Below are 21,163 nucleotides of genomic sequence, written 5' to 3'. Positions count from 1 at the left end.
CATTGTTCCTCCCTCCATCTTGTAACAACCAAAAATGTTTGAGGGGCATTTGATAAATATGCTTTGAACAAGGTGAGGAATGAAACCAAAAAGCAAATGTAAAGGTGATGATATCACCTTTATTATTAACAGAGCTGGGTTGGAGAACACGTCCATCTGTAAACCGAGCTGGCTTGCTAAAAATGAACACAGAAGAAGGCTGACTTATCCACTGAGTTCCAGAGAGGAAACTGTCAATAAAGAAGTCAGGAAAACTGATAATGTCTGAAGTCCGCTCATTCACAAGAAAGAAGAATGGCAGGCATGGTCCTTTGCAGAACATGACCAGATTTTAATGATTTCCTTCCCGTTTTGGATTTTAGGTGGACATGGTTAACTTAATCATAATCTTTGGTTCCTGACACCTTGTATAACTGTCTATAGTGGCCAGCATTTATTTATTTAAATAAATAGTTATTTTTAATAATATGATTCATACCTACTGACATGCTACCCAAAATAAAGCTGAAAATGCAACAGCTATCTGTTTCTAATCACACAGAGCTTCCCAGCCCTTCCTCCTGCCTCTCCCACTTGAGCAGCATCATCCTGATATATATCTTTCCCAAATTTAGCAACAAAATAAATCCCTCCACTTCCATAGGGTAAAATGAGCAAAGTCAGCAGGCAGAGGTCAGAAATTAGCTTCAGGAAAATGCTGCCTCAAGGAAAATTCTTCCTCAAGGAAACTAGGAAGGAAGAGAACGTTTACCTTCTAACAGATGGTGTTGAAATTTGTATGTTTACTTACTGTTTCAGGATTTCAGGGTATCACTAGGAACTACATTTATGCCATTAAAGTTTAAGAAGATTATGAGAAGTGTTTAGAAAGTGAAGGGCTATTACTTTTTATTAGTGTAGAACTGCTTTTGTTGAATTGAGTACATGGTGATGGTACTGGACATGCACAAACCTGGCATCTGCAAACCCGCCTTCTCATTTTGTTCCCCTTAATACCCACATTTTATTTAACATGCTGAGAATATTTTATATTTTAATATAAAAAAGTACTCTTTCTGTGGATTGAACCTCTCTCAAATACGAGTTTTGTGATTTATTTTCTTGCACAATGAAAAGAGTTCTTTCAATATTAGAAGCATACCATTTTACAGTTGATCCAATCTAACATCTCCTCCAGGGCAGTAAGTTAATAACAAATGGCACTATAATGACAGATTCAGGTTTATCTTACTACACACACACACACACACACACACACACACACACTATTTTTGCCATACTTCAGAATCTGGGTAGCAGTTGAAGAAGAACCAACATATGAAGTCATATATCCATGGTACGTGAGTTTCTCTGAGTTTTCAAAGGAGCTATGATTCTAAGTTTCATTGCAAACCATGTGATATTACAAAGGGCACTCAGTTAAGGAAGGAGTGATGAGGAGGCCTCACTAAAGAATAAGCTCCATGGCACAGGGATCTTTGCCTTCTTACTGCTGCATCTTTAGAATCTAGATCATAAACTGGTTCACAACTGTATTGTTATCTGGAAAAGCAGAATCCTGGTAATAAATATCAACAATCACATCCAGTTCGTAAGCACATTCCATTGGCCGTGCCTTGTGCTGGGTGGTCTACATTCGTAACTTAATTTAATCCCCCAGCATGATCGTTTTTATTATCCTCAGCTGCTTTTTTCTTGAGAAAACTGAGGCACAGAGGAGTGGAATGATTTGCTATAGTTCATACAATTAATAAATATAGAGCCAGAATTAGGACCGTATAATTTCTGCCAGCCCATCCCCTCACAAACTAGAAAGACAATGTTGTGGTGACCCAGCTCCTTGTTTTGCTTCTGCCATCAACTAAATAATGCTCTGCAAATTACCAGTCCTCTGCATATCAGAGTCCTTTTCATTGAATGTCTGAGTTCATAGTCAATCAAGAAGAGCCTATCCATATATGAATAATCCATGCACAATCTTTAGACTAAGATACATCAGTATATTCTGATATTTTATTAGATATTCAAATAAAGCTTGAATTGATCTTAATTTCCACAAAATAGTTTATGTTTTTGATGACATATCCCTTCTTTATTTGCTTTGTGTTGAAATTACGTTGGTATATTGTCTAAGGTTCAACTAGGGAGTGATTTTCTTGGTTATTTCAGATAAATCACATTGAAAATAATGTGTGCCTAGATTGGGAGAAATGTAACGAGTCTCAGGCAAAACCAGAAATTAGATAATAGGTACATGAACTTGAATAGCTCTTCATCCCCATCCTTTAATGCAATATTTAGGCATTTTTTTTCTTTTAATTTTTAGTCAGTTCCCTTAGCCCTTATGGAACTATTTTAACAATAAAATAAGCCTGCCTTTGTGAACACCGGATTGTAGACTAACCCACACTGTAACAAATAAAGAAGGGGTAAGATTTCGAAGGCAAAGATGTGTTTACTTGAATCTTGTCTCTGCTACTTTCTACCTATGCGACCTTAGGGCACAAGTTCACCATTTCTGTAATAAGAACAATATACCTATCAAATACCTCCATGATAAGAACAAAAACTACCCTTATTAGGAAGCAAATCAAGCGTAAATAAAAAGGAATGCCTTGAGCCCATCTTGGTGAAGCTCAACACCTTGTATGATGATGATTAGATTGTATTCTAATATCGGGTTTATATTGTCTGGATATTAGACAGTTTGTTCCTGGTCTGTGTTTCACAGTCATAACGATTCTATTATCAGTTAATTTTATTTAACAGGGCACTTATATAAGTGCTTTACACCATTTTAAGTGCTTTATAAATGTTAACTCATTTAATCATCATACTACTCTGTTTATTCTAATATCTGCACATCCTTAGAACATCACAAACATCTCGTGCTCTCCTCATAAAACCTTCCACTGTATCATCATTTCTACTTAAGGACCGAGTAAATCAAACGCATATACCTATCATGAAACAGCATCAAGTCTCCTAACCAGGTCTGCAAAACTTAGATGAAGTGCTGTTTCAACTCTGCACTAAAGAAACCCAAGCTGGGCCTTCTCTTTTCAAGCCCCTGCCTTCTTTTGGTGCTACTTAAAACTTTTTCTTACTGGCTTTCCATCTGTTATTTTTAGCTTGCAAAAACACTTTACTGTTCTTTGAAATGTCAGTCACCAGAGCCCACAAGGTGTAATTTTTGGGACAAGAGATTTTGCATACATCATGTATATTTTATATATTTTGGTTTTTTGGATGAACTTTACCATGGCAGGTACTGTCTAATTTTTTAGAATTGTTCTAAGGTGCTAGAAATAGGACATGATATTTGAATTCTAAGGTACACATTGTCCTTTGGCAGAGGCAAAGGAAGATGAAATTAATTGCTGAAGCTATGAAATGTTAAATCATTCAAGTTCATTCAAATGTTAAATCATTTAAATCATTCATAAATGATGTGAAAAACAATAATATTGTGAGAAGTTCTACATATTTTGAATAGTGTTCAACTTTCTGAACACATCATGTGGCTTTTGAAGTTAAACTCATACTAATTTTGAGTGATCATGGCAAAATATAACCATGACATTTTTCTAGGATGTCATTTTCAAACTACAATTAAAATTTAAAACACTTGCTCACTTGTCTTTCTTGTGAATAAAATAAACTCAGGGTTAACAGTTGCAATTATCTTCATTAATGAGAAATTTTGCACGTTTAGTACACTAAATTCTTGGTTATCCAGCAAGGTTTGATATTAAATTAATTGGATGAAAGAGTTGCAGAATTGTTCGAGTGAGAGTTTTACTATCAGAACAACCTGTAGAATGTAGATTAATTCATTTAAGAAATCTGTTTTGAGCATCTACTATGTGTATAGATACTGAGGCTACAATACAGTGATGAGTAAAAACAATTATGCTACTTATTCTTATGGGTCTTGCAGTTCAGTTGATAAAGCAGGAGATGGTAATAAATTATATGTAAATTTACAATTGTATTTACTATTGCAATGGAGAAGTTCATGGAGCTATTTTATGCTATGCAAGTATCTACTAAGGGGAACTAACCTGTTCTGAGAAGGCTGACAGGATAGCACTGGGAAGGAGTAAGAATAGCTTTGTAGTGCTTATCAAGAAAATCTAAAAATCCATACCCTTGGGACCAGCATTTCCACAATGAGGCATTTTTCATAAAGGAATACTTTAGGTTGTGCCGAACATTTTAGCTATCAGGACAGGCATTGTTTTTATTACCAAAATATTGGAAACAGCCTACATATTCAAATGTAAATAGTTACATTTATATTATAAATATTAAACTATATCGACTATCAGAAATCTTTTTTAAAGAACATAAAAGTTTTTATTGTCATAAGAGATATTTAATGAAAAAGATTAGGTTACAAAATGGTGAACATTAAAAAGGTCTTCACCTTCATCCTGACCCTACCCTTCCTAGTTACTCAATTTATACTATTTGATTTCAAATGTATAAACGAGAGTAAGAGTTAGTGGAGTTTACTCCGGAGTATAAATGGTAATACTAGTGTAACAATACAGATGTACAGTGTTTGTTGCCCTATGCAACAAAGAAAGAATTGCGTCAATGTTGCTGCTGTTTACCATGAATTTATTTATTGCATTTTATCTAAGATAAATACTTTGTTCTCTTGCAACAGCTTTCTGTGAAGAGGGCTGCAGATATGGTGGAACGTGTGTGGCTCCTAACAAATGTGTCTGTCCATCTGGATTCACAGGAAGTCACTGCGAGAAAGGTAATCTAGCTTTTTTTATGGGGGATAGAGAGAAAGATTGGTAGAAAGATTAATTCAGAAAGAATAACAGCTCTTTCTTTAGGAATAATACTGTGGATTGACTTGATACATTGTATTGTGATGGTGGATGTGGCTCTCCCAAAGTGGGTACCTTTCCATCCTTTCGTAAAAGACTACCTCTGAAAATAGAGCTTCATTTGCCTTCCCTCCGACGCGTTTAATTTAGTAAGGTCAAGTCTTTTCTCTGCTGTAGCTCAGTGTGCGTTTTTAGTGCTAATTAGAGATAAAGCCTGATGAACTGACCTGCCTCACTTATCATCTATTGGGTAGCATCACACACAGTTATTAGAATTATAACAATCTGCTGTGTCAATGGAATCTAAATTAGCAGCACATGCTCCTTGTGTAAAACCACATTAAATAACTCCAGCAGCAGGTTTATTGGTGTGCTTGAGATTTTATTCTAATATTGGTTTATCAATAACATTATCATTCATAGATCTGATAATATAAGCCAATTAGTGTAAGTAAGATTACATTATATGCAACTTTCTATTTACAATAAATGTTATGTTTACATTTGGCGCTATTTGGAGAAATCCAACTCTCTTATTGATTGGAGAAGTCCTCCTATTTGTGTACAAGTGAAATTTGATGTTCAGTGCCAATGTGTGTGTCAGTACAAACAAGGGGATTATGACACGTAAAAGTGAGTATTTTAGTTTGTTTTTCCGTGTGTTTTGTTAGGGTAAAATCACTGCATTGTGTTTTTTTTTTCTGACTCTGGAATGTCACACTTACTGCTTTTCATATCATAGCATAGAAAAATGGAAATAGGATGTCGTATTTATTATCCTTATTATTACATGAACGGGGAGGTGTCTTTGTCTGGTGCCAGAGATATAAGCAAAGCTCTTGTTTCCTTTCCTTCATGTTTAGAAGCTTCTGAATTTAGATAACATTTTTTAATGTGCACATTTATTATATCTCACCCTGACCAACCTATTACATTGCACTGCCTGTATATTTATAAGGCAGCCTAATCCTTTTAAACGCATGTCAAAAGGTAACTAAAATTGTTCAATAAGGAAATCAGTGAACAATATTTGCACCACTGTTTCTCTATTTTCTGACATTATCAACAAATAAAAAATATATCAAATAATTGTTTTTTCTTTAAAAAATATGAAAGAGCCATGTACTACCTTTGAGCAGCCCAAGAGAATTACCACATAGAGCTAAAGAAATTTTGCTAAAAGCTAAGAAACTTAAGGGTAACTTAGGACACAGGTCTTTACTGCACTACATTTAATTTTAAGTAGGTTTTTTAAAATGAAAAAAAAAAAAAAAAAAAGATTTCTTACTGCTTCCTGTAGAACTGCTCTATTCCCTAAACTGAATCCACAGAATTAATGGGGACAGAATGGTGATAATGATAATGTCAGTAATCACGGATACTACTACTAATGATATGGCGTTTATTATGCAATAATTGTTAGGATTTTTAAATTAATATTTTAAGATTAAACAAAGGAGGTAGATATTACTACTCTTATATGTAATCAAACTAAAGTTTAGCTAGTGTAAGTAACTTATGCAATTATTAGCACTGAGAATAAAACACAGTTGTATCCCACAAAGCCTATGTTATCAAACCTTGCATGGGTTTTTCAAGGATACTACATGGATTTTTTTATTAAAATGTATATTCTTGGGCCACCTCTCCAAACTAGATAGAATATCAGAGGGTGGTTTCATGAATCTGCATTTTCACCAAGCACCTCAGGATATTTAACCATAGCAACTAGCAACTACTGTAACATTCTTATTTTCTTACATTACAAATAACTGGAGGGAAACATTACCTTAGACCAGGGCCTGTGATCAGTGGCAGATCAGGAAGAATTGATTATGGTGTCTCATGTCTTCTTGATTTGTCCTTTGTCCTTTTCTCTGCCCAGTAAGTGGGTGATTGCATCAGTGCTTACAGTCTGGTTCGTAATGTGGAGTCAGAAAATTATAAAGGAGAAAATCAAGACCAGGGAAAACGTTAGACAGAGATAGGCAAGCATGGGTCCCTATGTAAATATTAAAGTTGACATGGATAATTACATATTCTTGAACTCTTGTACAACCATCATAAAGGGAAAAAATACAATAAAATAAAACAAAGTTTCTCTGCATTTAATGCTATACTTCATCTGTAGCAAAGTCGTTCCACTTAATATTGGCCAATACTCAAATTCTATCAGATTTTTCATGGAATGAATAAAGTACATATTTATCAGTCAATTGTGCGCAAGGGATCTAAATAAATTATGGGCTTAATACAGAAAATCTGAGCCATTATCTTGTCCGAGTTATTTTGTCATGTTGATCATTAGCAATAAACATTAAATAAGTCTATTTGCCTTCGAATAGTTGTGCTAGATGCCTTGAGACTCATAGTGCCAAAGGAAAAATGCAAATGAATTGTGAATGTCTTGTGGCATCATTACACTAAATCTTTCATGTGATTTATTTTAATTTTAAGACTAAGTAAATGGTCCCATTTGAGCTATATAGAATCCACTTATGTTTAGTCTTAAGCATGTTCTTTTATCCCCCTAGTTATTGGTTTTATTCATTGCTTGCAATATTCAGCCTTTCGAAATTCAAGTACACTTAGTAAAATCATTTAAATAATTTGTTAAAGAAAATTCCTATCTGATGTTAATAATCCCACTTGTGTTTGATATGTAACACACAAATGAACAACTCTGCATTTACTTTCCATTGATGACATTTCAGTAACCTTAAACTTTTCATAACCCGCCTTGAGCAAACATTTTGCCTCCTTTGGTTTCTAAACAACATATAATTCTAGTTCTTCTCCTACCCTTCAACTTCCTTCTCTGTTGTGCTTAGTTTGATTTAGTTTTACAATTAGCATGGAGATGTGTAAAGAGAAAGATGAGTGAAGAATCAGTAAGAGTCGTAGTTTTTCCACTCTTAGGATGGAAAAGGGCTGCTGGTAAATGCTCTCTTCTCAACCTGGCTAAGAAATAAAAGGACAGAATACCACACTGATATAATGTAGCCACCCACAAAACAGCATGAAACAACACAAAGTCCTCCTAGAGAATTTTCACATGTAAAATCAAAGAGCTACACTAAATCCAAATATATGTTAACTGCCACAAAACAGCAGAAAATCACCCTCTAAGAAGTATGTGAGACTAAGTTTTCTATTTGTTATTTTTACTTGCAGATTTGCAAGCAACAAGAAGGATAGATTAAATACGAAATATGGAGCTATGTCTAGATCAGGATTTCTATTTTTTTTTAGTGGCTTAAAATAACAAATGTTTATTATCTCACAGTTTCTGTGGTTTGAAATTTGAGAGCAGCTTAGCTGAGTGGTTCTAGCTCAGTGACTTTTATGAGATTGCAGTCAAGATGTTGACTGGGCCAGTAATTGTCTGAAGGTTGGGGAGTTTGTTTCCAAGATGGCTCACTCTTGTGGTAATTGGCAGGAGGCCTCAGTTTCTCATTTTGTGGGCCTCTCTACAGTCTATGTGAGTGCCTTTATGACATGACCACTGGAATCCTCCACGTCAAGTGATGAGAAAGAGAGTGAAAGCAAGGAGGAAGCTATAATGCTTTTTGTGACTCAATCAAATGTTGACAGAGTTTTCACGTTGGCCATATTCTATTCCTTAGAGGAGACTCAGTCCAGCCCACAATCAAGGGGAGAGGAATTAGGCACCACCACTTAAAAAAAAAAAAAAAAAAAAAGACTGTCAAAGTATTTGTGGGCATATTTTAAAACCGTCACACCGTGAACCCTGTTATTTATTCACAAACCTTGGCTCTGATTTTAAACTCCTTGTTTTGGAACCTTTTCCATACCTCTCAAACTTCCCTTGAAATTTTCTGGTTTTAGTCTTTGACTCCTTACAGCTTGTACTCTTGATGATGGAACAAGATGTATTGCTTACTTATTTGACGTTGAGCAGCCACAAACTGGGATTCAGATACCAGACTGTGTGGAACTGACTGTGTGTGTGTGTGTGTGTATGTGTGTGTGTGTGTGTGTGTGTACAGGCACCTGTGTGTGCACATGCAGGTGTGGACTTGCACATCCAAACAGAGAAGAAGGAAGAAGGCAGGAGTTTATGAATGTGAATGTAGGTGGCTCCTAATGTCTCTTCTTAATCTTTTTTTCAACTTTTATTTTAGATTCAGGAGTTACATGAACAGGTTTCTTACCTGTCGATATTGCATGATGCAATAAAATCCTAGATATAGGATGAGTAATCCTGTCACTTAGGTACTGAGAACAGTACTCAGTAGTTTTTAAGCCCTTGCCCCTTCTCATTTCCCACTCTAGTAGTTCCCAGTTTCTATCATTGCCATCTTTATGTCCACATTTACCTAATGTTTCGCTCCTACTTATTAGTGAGAACATGAGGTACTTGGTTTTCTGTTCCTGTGTTAATTCACTTAGAATAATGGCTTCCAATTTCATCCATGTTTCTGCAAAGGACATGATTTCATTCTTTTTATTACTGTTTAGTATTCCATGGTGTATATGTACCATATTTTCTTTATCCACTCCACTATTGAGCACTTAGATTGATTCTATATATTTGTGAATGTCTACAGTGAATAGTGCTGCAGTGAACATGTGAGTGCATGTGTCTTTTTGGTAGAAAGATTTGTTTTATTTCGGGTATATATCCAGTAATGGGATTTCTGGGTCAAATGATATTCTGAGTTCTTTGAGATATCTCCAAACTGCTTTACACAGTAGCTAAACTAATTTACATTCCCACCAACAATGTATAAGTGTTCCCTTTTCTGTGCAGCCTCACCAGCATCTGTTGTTTTTTGACTTTTTAATAATAGCCATTCTGACTGGTAGGAGATGGTATTTCACTGTGGTTTTGATTTTTATTTCTCCAATGATTAGTAATGAGAATTGCTTTATATGTTTGTTGGCTGCTTGTATGTCTGTCATCTTGTGAGAAGTGTTTGTTCATGTCTTTTGCCAGTTTTTTAATGGGGTTATTTGTTTTTGCTTGTTTAATTGCTTGTGTTCCTTATATATTCTGAATATTAGACCTTTGTTGGATGCATAGGTTGTGAAGATTTTCTCCCATTCTCTAGGCTGTCTGCTTACTCTGTTGATAGTTTATTTTGCCGTGCAGAAGCTCTTTAGTTGAATTAAGACCTAGTTGTCAATTTTTGTTTTTGTTGCAGTTGCTTATGAAGAGTTAGGCATAAATTCTTTCCCAAGGCTGATAGCCATAATGGTGTTTTCTAGATTTTTTATAGGATTCTATAGTTTGAGGTCTTATATTTAATTCTTTAATCCATCTTGAGTTATTTTTTTGTATATGGTGAAAGGTAGGAGTCCAGTTTTATTCTTCTGCATATGGCTAGCCAGCTATCTCAGCACCATTTATTGACTAGGGAGTCTTTTTCCCACTGCTTATTTTTGTCAGCTTTATTGAAGATCAGATGGCTGTGGGTGTGCAGCTTTATTTCTGGGTTCTCTGTTCTGTTCCATTGGTCTCTGTGTCTTTTTTTTTACAAGTACCATGCTGTTTTGGTTATTGTAGCCATATAATATAGTTTGATATCAGGTAGTGTGTGATGCCTCTGGCTTGGTTTCTTATGCTTAGCATTGCTTTGGCTATGCAGTCTTTTTGTTTTGGTTCCAAATGAATTTTAGAATGTTTTTTTCTAGTTCAGTGAAAAATTACATTGGTAGTTTGATAGGAAAAACATTGAATTTTGTAGGTTGCTTTGGGCAGTATGGCCATTTTAATGATTCTGATTCTTCCAATCCATGAGCATGGAATGTTTTTTCATTTGTTTGTGTCATCTATGATTTATTATAGCAGTGCTTTGTAGTTCTCCTTGTAGAAGTATTTCACCTCCTTGGTTAGATATATTTCAAGGAATATTTTCGTGTGGCTATTGTAAATGGAATTCCATTCTTGTTTGGCTGTCAGTTTGAAAGTTATTGGTGTATAGAAATGCTACTAATTTTTGTACATTGATTTTCTATCCTGAAACTTTACTGAAGTCATTTATAGTTCCAGGAGCTTTTTGGCAGTCTTTAGGGCTTTCTAGATGTAGGATTATATTGTGCATGGAGAGAAACAGTTTGACTTCTTCTTTTCCTAATAGGCTGTCTTTTATTTCTTCCTCTTGCCATTTGCTCTGGTTAGCACCTCCAATACCATGTTGAATGGGAGTGGTGAGAGTGAACATCTTTGTCTTGTTCCAGTTCTCAAGGGGAATGCTTCCAGTTTTTGCCCATTCAGTATGATGTTGGCTGTGGGTTTGTCATAGATGGCTCCTATTATTTTGAGATGTGTTCCTACAATGGCTAGTCTATTGAGAGTTCTCATCATGAAGAGAGATTGGATTTTATCAGAAGCATTTTCTGCATCTATGGAGATAATCATATGGTTTTCATTTTTAATTCTGTTTATGTAGTGAATAACATTTATTGATTTGTACATGTTGAACCAACTTCATATCCCAGGAATGAAGCTTATTTGATCATGGTGAGTTAACTTTTTCATATCCCATTGAATATAGTTTGCTAATATTTTGTTGAGAATTTTTGCAACTATGTTCATCAGGCACGTTGGTCTTTAGTTTTATTTTTTCATTGTACCTTTGTCAGGTTTTGCTGTTAGGGTGATGCTGTCTTTGTACAGTGAGTTAGGGAAGAGTCCCTGTCTTTGATTTTTTTGGAATAGTTTTAATAGAATTGGTCAGCTCTTTGTATGTCTGGTAGAATTTGACTGTGAATCCATATCTGGTCCAGGATATTTTTGCATGGTAGGATTTTATTATAAATTCAGTTTTGGAACTTGATATTGGTCTATTCAGCATTTCAGTTTCTCTCTGATTCAGTATTGGGAGATAATGTGTTTCCAGGAATTCATCCATTTCCTCTAGATTTTCTAGTTTGCATATGTAGTGGTGTTCATAATAGCCTGTGCGGATCTTTTGTATTTCTGTGGTATCTGATTGTAATGTCATAGATCAGGATTTCTTAACCTAGAAGACACTATTGACATTTTAGAACAGATAATTCTTTGTTGTGGAGGGTTGTCTTATGCATTGTAGGATGTTTAGTGTCATCCCTGGATTTTATTCATGAAATGTAATTAGTAGTACACCTCCAGTTGTGATCATCAAAAATGTTTTCATACCTATCACCTTAAACACTTGTCATTTCTTTGTGGTGAGAATATTCAAAATTAAGTAAAACTTTAAAAAAGTCTCTAGTAAGATTAAAGAAAAAGTCTCCAGACATTGCCAAATATCCCCTGGGAGACAAAATCTCATCCCATTAAGAACTCGTGGTGTAGATGTAGCATTTTTAAAAGTCTCTTTTAAAAAATATGCATATATATGTGTATATATATATATTTTATAGGTAATAATGGCTCAGTGTTATTTTATAATATGAAAATTATAAGCATTTTTGACAAGAAAAACACTTTTAATCATCTCCTGAACATTTTTAGAAGTACTTAGGGTTTACTGTGATTAGAAAATGCTTACCCATTCAAGAGCCAGAGACTGGTTGATATCCATCATGTGCTATGAGAGACACACCTTCTTGTAGTCTTAGGAACCAGGTTGGTGTGGAAACTCAGCCTGCTCTATGTTCGCCCTCTCTCAATGGTGGAATAAGCATGATGCTCCACCCAAGGAACATGTGACTCCAAACCTTGTGTTCTCCTAAAGGAAGATAGTATACCTATCCTCTTTCTTAGAAGAAAAATTTAAATGTATGTAACAATAGAAGAATTAATCTTATAGTATAAGACTTAGATGCACACACCACACACACTTGTAACATCTTTGTTTTTTTTTTGTTTTGTTTTTTTTTTTTTTTTTTTTTTTTTTTTTTTTTTTTTTCTCATTCCATCACCCTGGCTGGAGTGCTGTGGTGTGATCTTGGCTCACTGCATCCTCTGCCTCCCGGGTTCAAGAGATTCTTGTTCCTCAGCCTCCCGAGTAGCTGGGATTACAGATGTTCTCCACCACACCTGGCTAATTTTTGTATTTTTAGTAGAGATGGGGTTTTGCCATGTTGACCAGGCAGGTCTCAAACTCCTGGCCTAATGAGATCCACCTCCTCAGCCTCCCAAAGTGTACCCAGCCAACACTTGTACATTTTAAGGAGAATTTGCACTGAAATGCTTTCTATATTACAAAGCCACTCAATTAATCATTATTTTTTGGTAGGAAATTGGACTGGATTGTAAATCAAGTTACTTATTTATAGTGGTACAGACAAGCCTGCCAATTATACTACATTTCGCCATTATATATTATATGATTTTAGAGTGTTTAAATGCAGTTGTGTAGATATCAGGTATCTATAACTAGTGATTTGTGAATCAGACTGTGAGAACTGGACATGACTACCCAAGGTGTAGGCTAGAACACAGTCTAGTATAAAATAATTGGAAAAAATGTGCTGATGTTATAAAAATAGCAGACCTTGACGTTTTCCTCCACATTTGTTCAGAAATAGGTTCATTTACTGTAACTGTTATTAAATAAACTCTCATAAGCTTTGAACCTCTCACACTATCCAAGTGTTTTTGAAATATAGTAAGTATCTGATCAAGAATATTTAGGGATATTAGTAAAAAGCAAACAACTTTGAACAGCTTTGTTCATTCACAATATAATTTTGAGTGGTTATTATTTTCCTGTTTTGCTTATATGTTTCCAATTTTCTAATTTTTAAAATAATACATTTAAATTATGTTTATAATAACAAATGATTTTTAAAAGCTTAAAATAAAGAGAACATAACAGTCAAAATTTTTCTCAGTTACTTGGGATTTTTAACCTTTTCTAAAGGAAAATTTTTTGCAGAAAAATTTATTCTACTATCTTTTCTGTGCCCCATGGACTTGCAGATATGTAGACAGAGAGTAATAGTTTGCCTGAGGCATATTGTCAATTTACCAGGTAAAAAGAATGATCAGAAACAAAGACTTCTGTGCTCTTTAATATTTTAAATCTTGCTTGTATTTTGAGAGATCCCTATCAGCATCCATCTATTGATAATTGCTTTACCCATCCCTGTTACTGGGGGAGATTTTAAGAATTCTTAAGAAGGTAAATACTTACTCCCTTCCCATAACAGAGAATAAAATATTTCTTCTATTTCCTCTCCAGTTATCACAGGACTGTGACAAGGGCATCTGGGGGAAGAATTAATGCAAAAGTACATCTTTACATCCATAGCACACCGGGGAATTATTTAACTTTTCTCAATTTGAGCTTTCTCAGGTTGTCTGGCACATGATACTTGCTCAGTTAATGGCAACTTCTATCATCAATGTTGCTTCTTTTCTTGTGCCTGATGCTCAGAAAGGAGTAAGCAGGGCTTCTCTGACACCATTGAAAAAGAGAAATATGATGATTTGAGGTTTCTCTGCATTGCCCATCTAGTTGAACCCACTAGTAAAAGGAGGGTTGCAAATGCTTTTTAAAAACTCTATTAAACTCAGGTAGATGCGAATATGGTTTGAAGAACTTCCTGTCCTGGATGTTTCCAGAAATTAAGAATGGCAGAAGAGAGGCATCAAACTAGAAGATGAGAGGAGCTTAAACCTGCTGAGACTGAGAGAATGTGATCATGTTTAGAACAGCTGAGAAGTCTTGCCCTGTGCAGTACCCCTTTCATCTCTTCAGTTCTACCCACTCAATGTTTTTCTTCTTTCTTGAATGACATCTCTGCTAAACATCCAGCATACTTCCCTTGGATAAAAAATAGGGTTGACTTGCAATTCTTAGAGCCACTTGGAGCTATTTCACAACCCTTGTCATTGATCCTGCGAAGATTTTCATTTTTCCAGGTTGCAGACATATGGAAATATATCTCCAGAAATTTTTAGTCTCATTGTCCAGACAAAGAGCACATTTTCAAGTTATTTCAATTAACTGGAAGCATCCATGTCTTTTTTTCACAAATGAGAATTTGAATGAGAAAATAAAGATGCTGTAAGAGTACTGTATTGATGATCAGAGGTCTGAGTTTTGATATTAAATCTGCCTCTGTGAAGTGAAATTTACATTAATCTACTGTACATCTATTGTGAACCCCAAACTTTTGCATTTATTGTTTCCTGTGAGGGAGTTACTTTTATCCTTTTGGACATATATGAGGACATGTATGTGTCATTCAGCAAGTAAGTAGTCAGGTTGGGATTCTAACCCATGTATTACGGAATCCAAATTTCATACACTTTGCTTTACAATCTGCTACCTCTTGATCATTTTTTCAGTGCCTAAGGGCAGTTAAACCTAACAGATTATACAGGAGGTAAAATAAATTACATTTTCCTGTGAGTAATGAGCCATAATCTCTTATTTGATCATGTGCATTGTTTTACATATTCCTTTCAACGTTTTTGTGCCTAAGGCAGGAAAAGAGTAAACAAAAAAGGGGGGAAAATCACAATATCTGAAGTCACAATAGCTTAGTTTTAGTTAAGCTGCCACTATTTACCCGGCTCTGTAACACTGGATCAGATATACTTAACGTTTCTAAGTGTCAGTTTGCCACCCAAAAAAGAAAAGAGATGTTGATATTACTTACTAGATAATTTTATTATGAGATTAAATGAGATATTGTACTTGAAACACCTAGTAGAAAACCTGGAACACAGTCAGTGTCTAGAAATTATAGCTACTGATAACTTTAATTATCCAGGGGATAAAATTGAGACTCAGAAATAATAGGCTGCTTGCCCGAGGATACTCAGCAGGTAAACAGTAAAGCCATGTCTTATATTTGTCTTTTGCTACTGAAGTCTCTCTTGTTCTTCTATTAGTTCGTACAGCCTCTCACTGTACAATTCAAGTGTAAAGTGATTTTACTTGTATCATCTTTCCAGCTCATATTCTCTCTGTTCCCACAAACATTTTATGTAACGTCTTATCAAGCTAACAAAAATTAATTTATGCAATAGAGTTCTGCTCTGGGGAAAGAGTGAGCTAGTTCAGCACCTGGAATAGTGACATGTTTAACCTGGGTATGGTCCCTGGAAGGGATTTTTTTTTTTTTTTTTTTTTTTTGCTATTGTTTACTTCTCATCTCTTGAAGTTAAATTGAAGATTTAACACCAAGTTCTTACTGTATTATTGATAGCATGGGTGACTCTTTGTATATAGGAGGAGTTGAGATCTCATTCAAAAGGCTACCCCACTTATCCTTCTACAAATATTTTCTTAGTCCTTCATTGATTCCTCAAATTGAAGAAAGGCAAACATTCTAATTCTCAATTTGGCATCAGGAAACCTGGATTCTGTTCTCAGATTCCACTACTCATCAGCCATGTGAATAGGGACAGCCTCAGCTTTTCCATGTAAAATTGGAGTAATCATCCAAATATGTGGAAGGTGACAAATGGTTAATGCAGGCACAGCTGATTTTTTACAAGTGTTGCAAACATAGTTTAGCACCCAACTTTGGGACTTAGAAGTCCTTAACAACATTACATTATTGTCTATCGAAACTGTGGCATGGGAAAAAATCAAGATTTTTATATCTTGTTACATTACATTTGAATTCAATAAACATTTGATAAATGAATGAGTATAGACAAGGACCCTCAATTTCACATGGTCCAGTCTTTTCATTTTATAGATCTGAAGTTGTAATAACTCTAATTCAAACCTTATTGAAAAGACACCTAAGTTAAAGTATATTATATCAATAATGGGGAAGAAATGTCATTAACAAGAATAGAATAGAAATTTTTGTCTATTTCTAATAGTTTTGTCAGTCCACCTTTCCATAGGGCCCTTTGTAACTTTACCATTAATGAAGGGAGCCAATCTTTTAAACAGATTGGCATTCTCTGTCAAATAAATAAAGGCTGTTAGGGATTACTTTGTCTATTTAGTAATGCAGAAAATAATTCTTGACTAGATGACAAGCAGATCTTGCTTTTCACCAAGCAAGCACACACTACTGAACTGTGAAAGCCAGGAGTTTGGTTCATATCCTCATTTTTAATCATGTATCCTGGGAAATACAAACACCACTGTAACTTTAAACACAAAGGATAAATAGGAAGGAAATCTAGTTTTCTGTGAAACTGTGAGCAGCTGGAGCCCAGAAGTTACAAACTTTACCTAGTAACTAGCCATAAGTCTTTGTATCCAAGAATATGCACTACACTAAATCATGTGGAAAAAGGCGAATTGAAGCCAATAGCCTCACTCAGAAGGAATAGAACTCTTAGGATTTGCATCATTTGCTCCTAGTAGGACCCACTGAATGATCAGAAAAAGTAGTTCCTGAAAACATTCACTTAGATACGAATTATGATGAATTGATTAATCACACAGCAAGATCTATGCATTTATTATGGTAGTGTCTGAAACGATAAGCAGTTTTTGGTTTTTTGAGCTAATGTGGTTTTAAAGCATTTTCCAGTTTAACAGAGAACTTGAAGTTATCTATGGGTGGCAGCAATTTTAGCTAAAGAGATTAAGTCCATGAGGGGAGATCTGGAAAGATTAAAGAATATCTTACTAAGAAAAACACTTCAGTACCTCCTCAGTGCTTAAAAGATAAAGTCCAACTTCCATAGCATAAAATCTAAAGACTTCCATAATTGGGCCTCCTCCTCCCTCTCCAGCTTTATCTCCTACTTCTCCTTAAAGAAATCTTATTTATTTATTTATTTATTTATTTATTTATTTTATTATTATTATTATTATTCCACTCTGTCGCCCAGGCTGGAGTGCAGTGGCCTGATCTTGGCTCACTGCAAGCTCCGCCTCCCGGGTTCACGCCATTCTCCTGCCTCAGTCTCCGGGGTAGCTGGGACTACAGGAGCCCACCACCAGGCCCGGCTAATTTCCTTTTTTTTTTTTTTTTTTTCCGTATTTTTTTGGTAGAGAAAGGGTTTCGCCATGTTAGCCAGGATGGTCTTGATCTCCTGACCTCATGATCCGCACACCTCGGCTTCCCGAAGTGCTGGTATTACAGGCGTGAGCCACCGCGCCCCTCCCCTTTAAAGAAATCTTAAGCTGCAGCCCATTCTAAACTACTTCAAGTCACTGAAATGCACCTTCAATTTTCAAACCTCTGAGCTTTTGTTTGGAATACTCTCTCTGCCTATTACACACATACAGATTTACATATTGATCATAAGCATGATATTAATAAAAATAATAGAAAAATTAGTTATTGTTTCCAATAATCCAGAATAGTCCTGATTTTCCTCCCTCAAACTATTTTTTTTTTTTTTTTTTTAATTCTACAATACCCTGTATTACTAACTAGCCAGTACCAACCAGGCCCAACCTTTGAGTTCTGAAGGTCAGACAAGATCGGGCATGTTAAGGGTGGTATAGCCACAGACTCATATTGCTTTTTCCAAGTCTTCTTTCATTATATTTGATGGCAAACTATAATCTTTCACATTCTCTGGGCTGAGGTCTTGAAATCATCCATGATTTCTTTATTTTGCACTGCATATTCAAAATCTTTGGCTTAGCTTTTAAAATATATCTTAAATCCCAACTTCGTATGATCTCCACTGCTATCACCCTTTTACATTACTTTTTACATCATAATCTCTAATCTAGATGATGGCAAAAAACCTCCTAACTCATCTTCTTCCACTGTTATGCACCTATAGTCTCCTTTTAACATAGTAGCCAAAGGGACATTATTGAAACCTAAGTTATATCTTGTCATTCCTCTGCTTCACATCCTTTATAGCTCCCTATTTTCACTGCATAAAAGTCAAAATTATTACAATGGCCTATAAGGCCCTAGTTACTCTGGGCCTACCTACCTATGAAATTTGTTTGTCCTCACCATTCAATGTGCTCTCCCTCACTTTTTATCCTCTTTTTCTGGCCATAATTGTCTTTTTGATATTTCTAGAATATGTCAGTTACGTTTTCCTTACTTTTTAAAAACTATTTTATTTTATTATAATTTTTCAATTTATTTACCTTCAACCAACTCACACCGTATTTTCCTTACTGCTTTGTTTGCTTGGAATGTTCTTCCCTCAGATATTTTCACTGTCACCTCCCTCCTGTGAAAAAGGTTTCTGCACAAACATTACCTCCTCAGACAGGCCCTGACCCCTATCTAAAATAATATATTTCCTCCTCCCTATTGCTGTGTTATTGTTCTTCGGAGCCTTTATCACTCTCTGACACAATAGTACTTTTCATATGGCTTCACTGCCCAGCCAGAATATAAACTCCAGGAGGGCAGGGGTTCTGTCTTTGCCATTTTATTTCTGGAGGCCAGGGGAGTGCCCCTAGCACACAGGAACTGCGTGAAACATTTACTGAAAAAGTAGACAATTTAACAAGAAGAAACTCTTTTATTTTTGTATTAGTCTCCAAAGCCACAGTACTGTTATGATACGTCTTGGGAAGGATGAAAAAAATATTGTTGTCAATCACATGCCTGCATTCCTGATATTTTTGGATCATATGTAGCCAGAGTTATCCTTGATGTCTCCTTCTCCCTTACTTTTCCATTCCATCACTAAAGTGCATCTTTTTTTTCCCTCCATCCTACCTCCTAGTATAAACCGCTCATATTTGTTTTTTGCCTGAAATGATTTCAGGACACAAGTCTTCAAATCCCCAGCTTACTCCTCCCTCACAAAAATGTTCTTCCTGCATTGCAGCCTGTATAATCCTTATAAAATATAACTATAATCAAAATGTCTCCCTGCTGAAAAAACTTAAATCTTTTCCAGTGCTTTTGTTATAAACACCAACCTTCTTACAGTAGCGTCAATGACTCGCTCTGAGTACCTTTTCCATTTTAACTTTTAATCAATATTCCTCCTGCACTAAATACTGTAAAGGTTTATCAAAGCAACTCTGTTTTTCTTTCTCTAGTTTCCTTCTTCTTCCCATAATACGCAGTCCCATCTTTTCCTATTTTTCTCACATAGATTGTAAGCTTTTCTTCCAAGATCTTTTTCAGACTCCTTGCTCCAGATTAGGTTCCCTCCAGTGCACTCCGTATCAACTTGATTTTCCCTTCATAAAATGTATTACATTTAATTGCATGTTTACTTGTTTTCTCTTCCGTTTCTTCCTACCACCCATCCCTGTAGCACAACCAACATTTGTTTAACTTCCCTTTCTAATCACCGCCTCCCAAAAAAAAAAAAAAAACCCTTCAAAGTATTGCTGAATCTGTGTAGTAATTATTAACCCAGAGTATCTCCAAACCAAAACACTATTTTTCTTCTATTCCTTTCCTAGTGGTGCCATTCTTCCCATTCCAAGGTGTTAATTATATATATATATATAGGTGTTATATATATAAATGAGGGCATGTTGGATTTGTATATCATGTTCTGAATGACAGAAGCATTAACATCTTATTTAAAAAACCTTGATATTCATAAACTAGAGGTTCATTTCAGGAAGATAAGCGAGTCCCCACTTCCTTCCATAGACAAAGCTATGGTCCTTCATAGCACTGATCAGATAAGAATGGCCAGATATAGTATTTTCCTGGTTCTTAAATTGCCCAGCAGTTTCTTTTGGAGCAGACCATCTGATTGGAATGGTTAAAGAACTGCAAACTGCACTTTTAAATTTACTGTCAGCAAATTCTTATGGTACTCTGTTTCAGTAAAATGATGGTAACACTGAAGGGCAAGCTTAAAATTTTTCCAGATGCTTGGTCTCCAGCTATGTGGAAATACTGCATTCACTTGTGTGTTCTCTATAAATTCCATGCATTAGCCTTTTGGAGATGTTTGCATTTATTTTCATATGTGTATTTTTTCCCAGTGTCTTTCACAGCAGCAATACTTCCCTAGTCTCTGAAAATTAGGGTCAGAATGGTGAAGGAACCATTTAAACGACATAGCTCTTATTTAATGTTTAGGCTAGACCTTCATTTAAGCTAGACTTCGTGCTACAGGATTGATGTATGTCACTTAATCTTTATAATCCAGAAGATAAGCATTGACCAACATCCTTCACCCCACATTGCTTGTCTAATTTCACCACATATTTCTACACCCCTTCCCCTGGCCATGTTTCAAACATATCAGCAATACCTCAGGGCATTTATACCTAGTGTTCTCTCTTTCTGGGATGTTTTTTCTCCATATATATCCAGGATTCATTTCTTAACCTGCTTTTAGGTTTCTATTTAAATGTTACTTATTAGTAAGACATTTTCTACCATTCCATTAAGATTGCAATACTGAAGCTGGCCCCAGATAATAGCACCTAATTTCCCTGCTGTTCATTTTTTCTATTGCACTTTTCACCATTAAAGACACTAAATGTATCACCGATCTATCTTGTGTATTGTCTGTTCCTCCCACTTGATGG

At 35.4% G+C, this 21,163-nt stretch overlaps 1 protein-coding gene across 1 annotated transcript in view; it reads left to right on the top strand.

Annotated features, from left to right (window-relative positions):
• NELL1 (neural EGFL like 1) overlaps nucleotides 1-21,163 on the top strand; it is a 956,032-nt gene that overhangs the window by 721,858 nt on the left and 213,011 nt on the right. The window contains exon 16 of the mRNA XM_026454011.1: nucleotides 4,676-4,771. Within this exon, the coding sequence (XP_026309796.1) occupies nucleotides 4,676-4,771 (96 nt within the window). The remainder of the gene's footprint in view (nucleotides 1-4,675; nucleotides 4,772-21,163) is intronic.

The sequence above is a fragment of the Piliocolobus tephrosceles genome, chromosome 13 (assembly GCF_002776525.5).
Source record: "Piliocolobus tephrosceles isolate RC106 chromosome 13, ASM277652v3, whole genome shotgun sequence".
NCBI classification, from domain to species: domain Eukaryota; kingdom Metazoa; phylum Chordata; class Mammalia; order Primates; family Cercopithecidae; genus Piliocolobus; species Piliocolobus tephrosceles.
This window is presented reverse-complemented; position numbering and strand designations above follow the sequence as displayed.